The 14338-nt window shown below is 37.9% G+C and overlaps 1 protein-coding gene across 1 annotated transcript in view; it reads left to right on the forward strand.

Moving 5' to 3' along the window:
* The window catches only part of LOC129216873 (organic cation transporter protein-like), an 82688-nt gene that overhangs the window by 40318 nt on the left and 28032 nt on the right, over nucleotides 1–14338 (forward strand). The window contains exons 4-6 of the mRNA XM_054851089.1: nucleotides 2457–2560; nucleotides 8725–8879; nucleotides 13326–13494. Of these exons, the coding sequence (XP_054707064.1) occupies nucleotides 2457–2560; nucleotides 8725–8879; nucleotides 13326–13494 (428 nt within the window). The remainder of the gene's footprint in view (nucleotides 1–2456; nucleotides 2561–8724; nucleotides 8880–13325; nucleotides 13495–14338) is intronic.

The raw sequence follows: 14338 nt of genomic DNA on the forward strand, positions 1-14338 counted from the left end.
CACACACACGCACACGTGATAAAACCAAAAATCGCTTGTTCAGAAAATACTTGAGGTTTTGATTTGCGCATTTAAAATTCTGGAGATTGTTCTGCATCTGAAGTCGATGGTCTACTGTGCGGTCCCCAAAATCAAATTTAAAAAATCCAAAATTTTCTGCCTTCAGTCTGAAATTTCTCTATACAAATCACAGTATACCGTAAAATGGTCCAACTATGGTCCATTTTTCGATGTTTTCAACGAAAATTCCGTGTACATCCTTGATTTAGAAATTTGGGAACTTACAACATTATTGTTGTAGACGCCATTCATGAAGGTGAGGACTCTCACCTTCATATGAATGGCCACCACACTTCCCACTGCAGAGCACTCCGAGCGAACTCCTTGATTGTAAGAAATTATATGCTCCACGTGGTTACATTGCGTAAAACTTGACAGGGATCCCAAGATTAATAACTCGGGATCTCCATAATTGCGCAATGGGGCTTTACGCGATTGACTTCTGCGCAGATGCATGAGAGCGCCTGAGTTCATATGGCTATAGGCAGCTATGAAGGCATGACTGCCAAAAAAAATCTCCTGACCGAATAGCGGGATAAATTTAAGGATATCTCTTGACCGCTATTCGGGATAAAGGGCAAATTGGCTGCCCATCATGTATACTGTTTCCGTATATAGAAAATAAATTAGTTTGTGTGTTGTGAATGAACGTAGTCTCTTCAGTTCTCTCCCTCTCCAAAGTTGATACATGGAAAATATGAAAAAGAAGAAGGGGCGAAAATCCTCTTCACATTGATAGAACGGTACTGGGAGGCAAGAAGCCGAATGAGACAATGACCCCCCCCCCCCCCTTCCCTGTTCTTCGTTTTAGTTCTGTTTGTATTTTGCCAATTTGTCAAGTTCTCTGCCATTTGAAATATATAAGTTCGAAAAAGAGACCAGTGAGCAAAATCATCACCATAGCAACAGTGGCCCATTGTTGCCCCCTTGGCTTCGGGGACGGTTTTACAAAACACATTTCTCGTGTGAAATATATATGATCAATGAAAATTTATTTCATTTGTCTATTGTATTTGTTTCTGTTACAATAGGTTATTTAAATAAAGTGTGCTGCTATACGGGCATATGATGAGCAAATGTAAAAGATGACGTATCTTTTAACTGAAGGAAAAAATACCTGATGTGTATTCTACATTTCGTAACTTCACTCCTGTTAAATATTTTGTCTTATTAACAACTCAAAAGAATAGATGCGTGTACTCATAAAGGGAGTAACATTTTTTAAACGATTATTTTTTGACACTTGTAAAATATGCTAAATATAGGGTTTGGTACTTTCAATTTTAAAGAATTTGGATGTTTTTGGTTGCGTCAGGTATTTAAAATTTGAAGGGAAACACTGCATTGTTAACAATATCTACACTAAAAATAAGTACTGTAGATAAAGCGCTGAATATTTACAATTCTCCAATAATAATTTCACGTATCAAATAAAATTTTTAAAAGTAAATAAGAAATAAAATGGTAATGATAGTGCTTTCAGCAAAAAATAAATAAATAAATAAAATAAAAGAAAAAGAAAAAAGAAAAGGTAATAAAAAACATTTGAAAATTTCGGAGGGGGGAGCGGGGTGAACCATGAAAACTTACCCCTTGAATGCGGCACTGGTTTATCCTCTCAGTGTTAAATATATTGTGCTTTTAATAATCATTGCACTTATCATCAGAGTCCATGCTAAACAGCGATGATTCATTAGTTTTTTTTTAAAGAAAGACAGGGAAGAAATAAAATTTCACTAATATACGCATTTTTTTATTTTAACAATTTGCTTAAAAAATTAGGGAGTTATTTTACAGACGGGTAGATCCATACTGGAACATGTGATGTGTGTCCGGAAACATAATGTCAGGGAGTTAATTAGAAGATTTTTTATTTATTTGGCAGTTTCAATGCATAAGAAAGTTACAAATTAGATTTTTCCTGCGTTAATATCACCTCTAATTAGATTTACGGGCTTTAAAGGCGTCACGGTTGATGTTTTACGGAGTTTCTGCTTAAGTCTTGGGGGAAGCCAATCTGAATTTGTAAACTGTATAGAAATGATGTCTTTTCTTGTTAGTTTTCTGATGAACATGGAGAAATCGAGGGAAGCCATGTCGGGACGACAAGAGGGATGGGAAATTTTGCAAGAGGGAAGAAAATTCTCACTTTGCTTCTGTGGTGGTTGTTAATGACCTTCTAAAGCTGGCTTCTTCGCTGATCTCTTTATATTTTTCAAAAACACCTTGTGACCTTCAAAAATCCCTTGTAACGAAATGGAAGACTCCCATTACGTTGACCTATTATTACGAAAAGCTCTCTTTATCATAGGAAAAAATTTCAACCGAGGACCTGCCGAGTTTCAAACAATGTCAAAATTGATGTCTCATGTTTTTTTAATTCTCTTCTTTCGCAGTGGGATTTAGTCTGTGATAGAGAATGGTTGGTGTCTCTCGCCAAGACTGTCTACATGGTCGGATTCTTGGTTTCCGTCACCATGTGCGGCCAAGTGTCGGATAGGTGAGACATAACTTTTTTTTTCTCTGCCTGTTTCTGTCGGAATATATGCATCAGTGGTTTTTAGCTGCTAAAGGATGTTTTTTTCTTTTCTTTTTTTGAGTGTTGTAAAGCGATGGAAAATTGAATCATCATTGGTTTTTGAATGTTTTACAGCAGAACCTCGTTTATCCGGCGTATTCATGCTTAGAAACTGTACTGAACGTCTATAAAGAACAAAAATACATAGTGCCTTAGACGTAGCAAGAAAACACTTAAAATAATTACAACCCTAATTTTTCGCTAATCAATGCAAACAAAGTGTTTTACAGAGATTCATTTTCCAAGTATCGACAATCTGAACATGGTTGAAATAATATCTCATTAAATATTGCCAACAGCGCAAAATTAAAATATTTTTCGCTAAATTTGTAAACTTGGCGAATAAAAGTTTGGCAATCTATCGTCAAGTAGAAGTCAACTTATAACATCACTTGAGTCTGCATAGAAATCAACACTGATTTCCCCCAGAAATGTGTAAAAGAGCCCCTTTGGAGCATCCAAATGCAACCAAAAGGGAAGTTGCACAACTAAAGAGCTATCAGTCTACATACAAAATTTCGACCTTCTACAGCGTACTTTTTTGAGTTATGAGAGATACGTACGCTTATGCATATATACACTCATACAGACGTCACGAGAAAACTCGTGATAATTAGCTCGGGGATAGTTTTGACTGTCCATACGTTCTTAGGTACATATAGACGTGCGGATTGGCCAAAAACATTACAGTGTTAAAATCATCTGTTTAGAAATGAAAACATTTATCTTCTCATTTTTCCAAGCAGTTTTGACTTAGAAATAAGTAAAAGTCAAATTTAAATTCAAGTAAGCAGACCATCTCAAAAATAACGCATGCGCAGAAAGGAAAGCGGGAGTTGAATTTCTCCTTTCAGCGTACGAATACAAGACGAGCTGATGTGTGTGCATCACATGACTTCCTTTAACTCCAATTTAATGTAATTTCCCCATTATTGGCAATTTTAATGTGATTCAATTGTTCAATTTTTCAATTCAACAGTGGTCAAATTGAAACCAAATTAAAAAAAAAAATCCACCAAATTTGTCGCCAAGTTGGCGACAAAACTTGGCGACCAAAAGACTGGCGATATATTGCCAAGTGTCCGACAAATTATAACACCACTTGAGTTTACATCGAAATTAACAATGATTTCCCCCCAAAAAGGGGCAAAAGACCCCCTTAGGAACATCCGAATGCAACCAAAAGGGAAGGTGCACAACTAGACCCCACTCGGAGTCTATGTACCAAATTTCCACTTTCTAGGACATACCGTTTTTGAGTTATGCGAGATACATACACACATACGCACGTACGCATATACATACGTACATACGGACATCACGGGAAAATTCGTTGTAATTAACTCGGGGGTCGTCAAAATGGATATTTCGGGTGTCTGTACGTTCCTAGGCATATATCCACGTGTGGTCGGGTCGAAAACAAAACTCAACATTCATTCGGGGGTGAGAAAAATGGAAATTAAGGCCAATTTTTGAGTGAAATTTTTTTCGCGAATACAATACTTCCTTTTTTGTGAAAGGAAGTAAAAATATTAGCATTTTGCACTTTGGACCTGGAACACTGAGAATGCATCCAATGAGTGAAGGGCAAGAATCATCTTTCTGTTACAGTGTAAAAACACTCCAAAACGTTACTGAGTATTTCCGGGTAACGTTTCAATATCTCAATAATTCTTATCCACTTCCTGGAAAAATCAGGTATCATTGTCAAAATGTTTCCTGAATTGGTACAAAGGGGCACGAATGCAGAATTCTCACTGTTGTGAAAAATATTTTTAGCTCCCAGTTTAAAAATTAACTGAGCGCATTTATAAAGTATATTGACTTTAATTCGAATACGAGCCGTCCAGACTGTTTAAGCTCCCAAAAGGAGCGATTACGTTCATGGACTACTTAGCTTTGCGAGATCTACAGGCGAGAATATTATCATCCTCACGAATGATAACATATGCTTAGTTTTAAAACATTCGTATCCTCAAACCAAATTGATATGTTCTCGACAAATGTCAAAAAAATAACCACATGTTGTATTATTCGTGAGCAGAGCGGTATTATAAAAGTGAGAACATGGTGAATCGTTTTTGAGTAGAGGGTGTATTTCAAAAGTAAGAATTCTTACTTTTCAATTCTAAGACAAATTGTCTCGGAGCCATTTTGATTAAGTGATGTTCTCAAAAATAAGCGATTTTGTCTCAATTCTAAGAAACTGGTTTTAACAGTGTACCTCAACATTCATCCGGGGGTGAGAAAAATAGAAATTTAGGCAGACATTTGAGGGAAAGAATTTTCGTGATCACAATACTTCCTTTACTATGTAAAAGAAAAGTAAAAATAAAGCATTCATACACCACACGTGTTTGAAACTGAAGACAAGGGATTACAATGTTGAGTAATGATGTCAGAAAGTATTTTTACATTTTTTCATGTCTCGTAAACAATTCTATTTATAACTAGTGGTACCCGCACGGCTTTGCCGTAATCGAAAAATTAAAAGGTCTTTTGGTTCGCCGGTATATGTACAAATAATGTATGGTGAATTTTCTCGCCAATTGGCTTGTACCCATGTTACGGTTCCACGATATGATAATTTCGTATCTCGCCAATTGTCTTGTGCCCATGTTACGGTTCCACGTTAAGATTATTTCGTAATTTACTCGTCCATCTTTTTTGTTCTAAAAATTGGAATAGAAAAGGAACCCCATCGAATTTTCAAAAAATCGCTTCGAGGTGCACACCGCTATGCTACAAACTAACTTTGTGCCAAATTTCGTGAAAATCGGCCGAACGGTCTAGGCGCTATGCACGTCAGAGATCCTGACAGACAGAGACATTCAGCTTTATTATTAGTAACTAGTGGCACCCGCACGGCTTCGCCCGTAATAGAAAAATTAAAGGTCTTTTGATTCGCCTGTATATTTACAAATAATGTATGGTGAATCTTCTCGCCAATTGGCTTGTACCGACGTTACAGTTCCACGTTATGATAATTTCGTATCTCGCCAATTGGCTTGTGCCCATGTTACAGTTCCACGTTATGATAATTTCGTAATTTATGATAGTTTTTTTTTCTTAAAATTGGAATAAAAAAAGAACCACATCGAATTTTCGAAAAATCGCTTCGAGGTGCACACCCCCATGCTACATACTAACTTTGTGCCAAATTTCATGAAAATCGGCCGAACGGTTTAAGCGCTATGCGCGTCACAGACATCCTACGGACATCCTACAGACATCCAGACATCCAGACATCCTCCGGACACCGGACAGAGAGACTTTCTGCTTTGTTATTAGTAAAGAAGATAAAGAAGAAGATACAAAAAGCCTTCTAGTCGGAGGGCAAAATTGCAAGCAAGAACCAAACTTCTTTAACTTAGCTGTTCGTCATTTGCTTGCAGTTCTACGTTATTTTGTTGCAAACAATATTTTGTCGCTGGAAAAGAGAAAATGTCTGCTCATTTCGGGATTTGTTTTGTTAATTACCCATATAAGCGGGTATTAATGTTTATTTCATAGTGGAATTATGATCTGGTCACATGCAAAATAGTTCTTCCACCACAATTTACTGAAAAATGCAATAATACTAATCTATTTTTCTATTCGTTTTGTGTAAGACGTCTGTGTGAACTATTCAATGTCAATAGATTTTGATTTTTTTTTGGAAATAAATATAATTTTATTTAATATTGTTCGGGATTTGACGAGATGAGAGAAAGTGGGTGAGTCGTGGAAAGCACTTGATTTATATGATTCAAACAATCGACGACCAATTACGTTCATGACTGCACGTGGCTATGAAGGATTGGCGGATTCCTTCGATCAGACAGAAAACGTGGCGCATTCCCGTAACTACACGAAAATCTGTTAGAGTACATTTGGTCATTCGCATAGACTAATAATAAGAGTAGACTGAGCTTTCCCAGACTTGCTGATGAAAAAATTGGTTCATGGATACATCATGTGACTAGTGGGAGGCTTGGCGAAAACTTTGGCAGCATGGTTGCTAGATGGCAGGATTATCTATAGTTTGGCACTCGACATGTATTTTAAGACGTAATGTGTTTTTATTATAATTTTTTTCCCCCAGGTGCAGAGATTGAACTGTTTTTCTTTTAGTTATGCATTATTTTGACATTAGTAATTAGTTTTTGATCACAGTTTTCAGTAACTTTTATTTCACTCGGAACTGCTACATCAGCGTTGGTGTAAACATAATGGCGTAAACGTTTTGCGTTGACGCAAAAATGTACTAATCGGTATCTTAAATTGAAATTGTAAGTAAAAATCTTACCGTTTGCCGATTCTTTTTGGGCGCTTGCATCTTTAATTGCTTAGAGAGTTATTGACATTGACTAAAGAAAATGCACAATACTATCTAAACGAAAAACTCACTATATTAACAAAATATTTACAACTTAGAATAACAAATTTACAAATCGGACTCCATAAAAGATCATTCTTCCGTGTTCCATCAATTCTATTTATTTTATTTCTCGCTGGCGTTGATCGTCTGCTACGATCAACGCCCACTGTTGCTAGGATATCCACCAGTCACATGGTTTGGTTTATGAGCAGTAAAAGGGTTGCCATAGCTCGGTCTACTCTTATTATTAGTCTATGGTCATTCGCAACTCGGTATATAGGAGTTTCAAGCTATTCATGGTGAAGTTACCATGAATAGATTTCTTAATGAGACAGACAGTAATAACCACGGCATGCGTGGAGTGTCTACGCTACGATCAGATGGCATCGAACACAGAATTTTACAGTCACAACTCCAACGCTTTACCAACTAGGATACTAACGCCTACATTCAATAGTCATGCGCCTACCCTTAAAATATTTTTGTATTTTCTGAGACTTTTTTTTTTTGAGCAATCACAATTGCTTATTGCTTTTATTTGACTGTTTTGATGTGCTATGATTTTATTTTCCCGCCAGCACCCTCTGCAGCATCACCGTCGACCGGCTCCTCACGATGCTGCTGCTATGGCGAAAACCGTCTCGAGGTTGCGTCCACACATCCTACACACACGCGCATACATACACGCACGTACAAACACATACATACATCTACACACACACTCAAACACATACACACACACGCATACATACAGACACCTATACATACACACACACATACATACAGACACCTACACATACACACACACACGCACCTACACACAACTACCCACACACTCATGCCTGCACACAGACACAAACACAAATGCCTACACACAAATACACATTCCCCCCTACCACAAACACTCATACACACAACTAACCACACACAGACACAAACACACACGCCTACATACACACACACACACACTCGTGATTGCGAAAAACATAATTTGAATTCCAGATGTCAAATTTCAAATTAATTTTTAATTTTTTTTGAGCAATCACGATTGCTTATTGTTCTCATTTGACTGTTTTTGGCGTCTTTTGATTTTTCCCACTGCCACCCTCCGCACCATCACCGTCGACGGACTCCTCACGATGCTGCTCCTATAGCGAAAGCCGTCTCCAGGTTGCATCCATGTCCTACACACACGCACATGCATACACAACTACACATGCACACACACACAAACACATGCACACACATGCACATACACACACATACACCTGCATACACCTACACATACGCATACATACAGACACCCACACATACACACAACAACCCACACATTCATGCCTGCACACAGACACAAACACATATGCCTACACACACATACACATACCCCCCACACACACATTCATACACACAACTGCCCACACACTTATGCCAGCGCACAGACACAAACACACATGCCTACACACACATACACATAACCCCTACACACAAACACATACCCCCACACACAAACACACACGCCTACATACACACACTCGTGATTGCGAAAAACATAATTTGAATTCAAGATGTCAAAATTCAAATTATTTTTTTTTCTAAAATTCAGTTACACAAATTTAGAAATGTGATGTAAAATTAACGGCAGAAATGGTGTGAGGCAGTATGTGTTTCATAAATAACTAAAAATATGGCTAAGTGAGCCCTACTAAAACAATGTAATTTCTTGCAGATTCGGCAGGCGACCAGTCGTCATCACGTGCCTGAGCGTGTTCCTGATAGCAGCTTTCCTGACTTTGTTTTGCACTAACTTCATCATGTTCATTGTACTGCGCTTCTTCGTCGCCCTCGGGCTCACGTCCGTCTTCACCGTCTCATACGTCATATGTAAGTCTCACTACTAGGGTCTGGTGTGGTAAAGTAGTCATAAAATACGGGTTTTTCCAACTTTGGTGAATAATAAATACAGTGAACTTCCGATTATCCGCGGAATTGGGTGGTACAATTGCCGCGGATAATAAAAATCGCGGATAAACCACAAAAAGACTCAAATGAGGGACAAATAAGGTTGAAAATTGTCCTTCCTCTAAAACTCGGCTGCACTGATGCATAATACTTTTTACAAAGAGTTGAAATGTATATATTGTAGTAAAAATATTTTGTATTTTTGCACAACGGAACTTTTCGTCAATAGCAAACAAGTGTATGCACAATGAAGAAAGCCCCCCCCCTCCCCTTCAAAAAAATAAATAAATAACCAAATAAAAAAAAAACAGCTGAGTTTAAATTTACAATTTTTCAAAAAAAAAAAAAAAAAAAACAAACAAGCAAACATTGGTATTTGCTTTTTGTTGCGAAAATACATGTTCCTGACTGTTGATTGACTCACGGATAATCCACCCCGCGGATAATCGGTAGTGTACTGTACACAAATTTCTTTTAAAACTTCAATATTTTTTGGTTTCTATTTTACATTACATTAATAAAGAACACGCTGCACTGAATTTTAGGCTGAAAAAAATTGATTTAAATATCTTAATGGCATTTTCTTTTTTTCATGTGTGTTAATAATCTGCGGTGGAGTAATGTTGTCATAGTTAAAATAATTGATCTAAAATCATCATAAATAACCGTAATTCTTTTAATGCTCAATATATTTAAAACTTTTGAGGAATTTAACTTTATTTAAATAGATTTTTGATGGTCAACTGTAGTCAAATGTTGGTTCACCAAGAATTTTAATCTTATTTCACTCCTTGATTTCATCAATAGAATCAGAAAAGGTGTGATGATTTGCAAAGTTTTTTTTCTTCGGGAATGTATTAAAATAGTATATGAATAATGTCTAAACTACCTAAACTACATAATAAAACATTACATTCAAATCAAGTTCCGAAGAAGTATTTTTTAATTAAAAAACAAAAGGGAAAAAAATATCAAGCTTTATCTATTTATTCAATGTATGGGAAACACTTCTAGTTCTAAGTTTCTACTTTTTACTGATATTTTACGATGATTTTTTAGGGGGGGGAGGGTAAGGGTAGTGGCATAAATTATTCTACTAGAATAAATTGAAAGCTGTGGTTGCAGAAAAAATTCTATGATTTTTTTTTTCTTTCAAATATTACAGGATTACAATCTTGCTTTAATTCAATCAATATGCTATATCAAATTTAACTCAGTTATATTTAATCCAGTTTACTTTAAAAATAGTAAATGGTTAGTAAACTTATTATTTAACTGATATCTGCCTTATAAAGGAAGATTAAATGACTTCAGATGAGGGATATATGTTAAGTTTAACCTATGACCACTTTACCCCATCGTACTTAAATTGTTCTAAAACATTACGTAACATGAATCCAGCTTAGCTGCTTATACAGACATATTCTAGGGACATCCGGGAAGCTTCCTGTATAACCAATCTGTTAAAAATTTTAATAAACAAAATTGTACAAGGAAGTTAAAATAGGTGATCTGATATTAAAATGTTTCATGTTCACACAAAACAATATTTTTCACGAAATAAAATACTGCCAGTAACAAAATTTTGAACTCAGAATCTAGTTCTTAGTTGTTAAAATCTAAAATAAACAAGCTGATGTGTGCATCACATGACTTCCTTTTACTCCAATTTAATGTCATCTCCACATTTTTGGCAATTTTAATGTGATTCAATTGTTTACTCTCTAAATATCACCAATAGTGGACAAAGTGAAACCAAATTTAAAAAAAAAATCGTCAAATTTGTCGCCAAGTTGGCGACAAAACTTGGCGACCAAAAGACTGGCGATATATCGCCAATTGTCCGACAAATTATAACACCACTCGAGTTTACAACGAAATTAACAATGATTTCCCCACAAAAAGGGGCAAAAGACCCCCTTTGGAACATCCGAATGCAACCAAAAGAGAAGGTGCACAACTAGACCTCGCTAGGAGTCTACGTGCCAAATTTCAACTTTCTAGGACATACCGTTTTTGAGTTATGCGAGATACATACACACATACGCACATACGTACATACGGACGTCACGAGAAAATTCGTTGTAATTAACTGGGGGGTCGTCAAAATGGATATTTCGGGTGTCTCTACGTTTCTAGGCATATATCCACGTGTGGTTGGGTCGAAAAAAAAACTCAACATTAATTCGGGGTTGAGCAAAATGGAAATTAAGGCCGAATTTTGAGTGAAAATTTTTTCGCGAATACAATACTTCCCTTTTTGGAAAAGGAAGTAAAAATGTACCCTCATTCTTTCTTTTGATTCAAATATATAGCTCTTTATTTGATTTATGACCACTTTACCCCCGTTGACCACTTTCCCCCACCAGACCCTATCCCATAATGCACACTATTTTAAAGTTCGACCTTAGGTATGTATGTCTGACTAAAGGTAGCTTCGGTTTGGTTGTAGGGTGGATGATATCATCACAAATGTCACGTAACCTTTATGATATACAGTGGCCCGCTTATATGAATCACATTTGTTCTAAACAATTTTGTGTCCATAAAGCGGCTGATTCAATTAAGCGGCAAATTTAATAAAGCTGGTTTTTGTTCTGTTTTTGATAATTTGATTTATTTAAGCGGTTGATTCAATTAACCACTGATTCAATTAGCCGGCGTACACGAAAGTCCCGAAATAGGGGAACTTTGGTGATTTCTAGCCAAATTTGATGCCAACTATGCAATATCTCCTCAATTTCTCGCTAAACCAATGAACTCCAAGCATATATGCCGTTATCATTATGTGAGGTGCCGAATCCCCGAAGTGGGCTACAAATCTTGCCACTGCATGTGGCTAATGAATACGCCAAGCATGACTTAGTGTCTCAAAGGCATACACAAACTTGTAAATGCATTTTTAATAACACAATAGCTATAAAGTAAATTACTGCCCGTTAGCCAGGGATAAAGCAGAAAAACATGAAATACACCGCCAGCTCAGTCATTTCCAGCCGAGGACTGCAGTTTCGTGCTTATTAGCACTCATCAGCCCGGCATAGGAAAGTGACTGAGCTGGAGATGCAAAACCTCTTAAGGAAGCCAAGAGTGCCAAACAAACTGGTAGCTAATATAGAATTAGCGCAGACCAGACTAGTGACCGAAGCGATGGTTCGGTTCAACTCGAGGATTGAAGGCAAGGTATATTCAGTAAATTACCGGCCCAATAGCCAGGGCTAAAGCAGAAATACATGAAATACACCGCCAGCTCAGTCATTTCCAGCCGAGGACTGCAGCTTCGTGCTTATTAGCACTCATCAGCCCCGCATAGGAAAGTGACTGAGCTGGAGATGGAAAACCTGTTAAGGTAGCCAAGTATTCCCTGCGCATGTGATGGTGAGGAAGCACTGAACTAATATTTAAGCGAAGGACAGATTAAAAAAATAGAAGAAATCACGACTGCATTGTCTCAAATCTAAGTACGTTAAGGCGCTCATGTATCATGTTTATAATTCACAAACCGAAATTTTTGGTGGCTCATTCTGTTGACCTATATCAATTGGTGCGAAATGGGTCAATTTGAAAGGTTTGGAAAGACAAACATTTTTTTAAGCATGACACATATTGCGAACTTGAAAAAAATTGCTAAACATCTGAAGCCATAGAAAAATCCCATCAGCTAATCCCGATTGCCCCACTATTTTATTAAGAGTTTTTTTTTGAGCAATCACGATTGCTTATTGTTCTCACTTGACCGTCCTTGATGTTCCGGTTCCTTTTTCAGCTTGGACCAGGGCCTCTGCAGCACCACCGCCGGCCGTCCTCCAGGCGCGGCTGTCCCCCGGTCCTGAGCTTTTCCTGGTCGGAGGCGTCCATGTCCTACACACACGCACGCTCACACACATACAAGCACACGACTTCACACATTCCTACACACACTCATGCCTGCACACAGACACAAACACACATGCCTACATACACACACACACACGAACGCCTACACACACACAAACGCCTACACGCACACGCGCGTACACAACACTCACTCACACACATGCATACATACACTTACGCACACACGCACCCACACACATGCGCCTACACAAACACACACATGCGCCTACACAAACACACACATGCGCCTACACAAACACACACATGCGCCTACACAAACACACACATGCGACTACACAAACACACACGCTCGTGATTGCGAAAAACATAATTTGAATTCAAGATGCCAAAAATTCAAATTAATTTTTTTTCTTTATTTGTTTCAAATACGAAGACCCCTTGTCATCTCTACAACTGTGCGCCATTTTAGTTCGCGTTCTCTGGAGTGTTTCTCACCCTTTCATTGACTATTTCTTTTCCATTCTTCTGCAGTGACCGAAGTGATTAGTGCGGAGTACCGATCGTTCTACTGCTTCACTTTCAAGTTGGGGTGGGTGTTTGCTTACATGCTGCTGCCTGGAATCGCCTGGCTCATTCCTAGCTGGTTCTGGTTGCAGTTCGCAATCACGGTCCCCTGGTTGTCTCTGCTGTGCGTTTACTGGTACGTATTTCGGAACAACTCTCGTTTCATTTTTACCCGACTGCGCGTGGGTGACGCAAAGGGGGGTAATGTGTTTATCAGTCTGTGTAAGTATGTCTGTTCCTATGTGGCAATCAAGGGCCTAAACGCCTTGGTCAATTTTGGTAATTCTTACGTCAATCAATTTGTCTTAACCTTGGGAGCGTCACTAAACACATGACAGTAATCAAAATTCACCATATCAACAACCAGTTGCCATATTTTGTCAGTTCGGGATCGACGTACGTTGGGTGTTGCACACTGTGTTGCACGCTACCTGCGTGCGACAAATGCAGGTAGTTTTTGCTGCCTGAAGTTTTTTGTTTACTAAGTCTACTAATTGGGATCTCAGTGGCCAAGTGGTCTAAGCGATTGCTTCTCCCACTTGAGGCGGTGGGTCAAGACTCCCTCGCTCCGGATGTACTTTCCCCTCTTTCATGTGTTCTTTATTTGTATTCTGTACGGTAATAAAAAGTATATTATGCGCAGCGAAGGCAAGAAAGACACTCAGATTGTAGTCCTTATCAAAATGAACCCGTGCAATAAGCACCAAAACAAAGAAAGTCTACCAATTCGATTTTCATCTCTAACATGTTGCAATTGTTTTTGCCTTGGTTCGAGGGACTGAGTTTCGCGACGTGTTCTTTCTCGACAGACTTTTTTAGTTTTGCGAGAAAGATTTGACTGACGACGTTTCCGATTTCGCGTCATCGTGAGTTATACAGGCTGTTTATATAGCTGTGCTGTGTTGACTTAATTTCGCGTCATCATGAGTTATACAGGCTGTTTATATAGCTGTGCTGTGTTGACTTAATTTCGTGCATTT

This window comes from Uloborus diversus, chromosome 2 (genome assembly GCF_026930045.1).
Source record: "Uloborus diversus isolate 005 chromosome 2, Udiv.v.3.1, whole genome shotgun sequence".
NCBI classification, from domain to species: Eukaryota; Metazoa; Arthropoda; class Arachnida; order Araneae; family Uloboridae; genus Uloborus; species Uloborus diversus.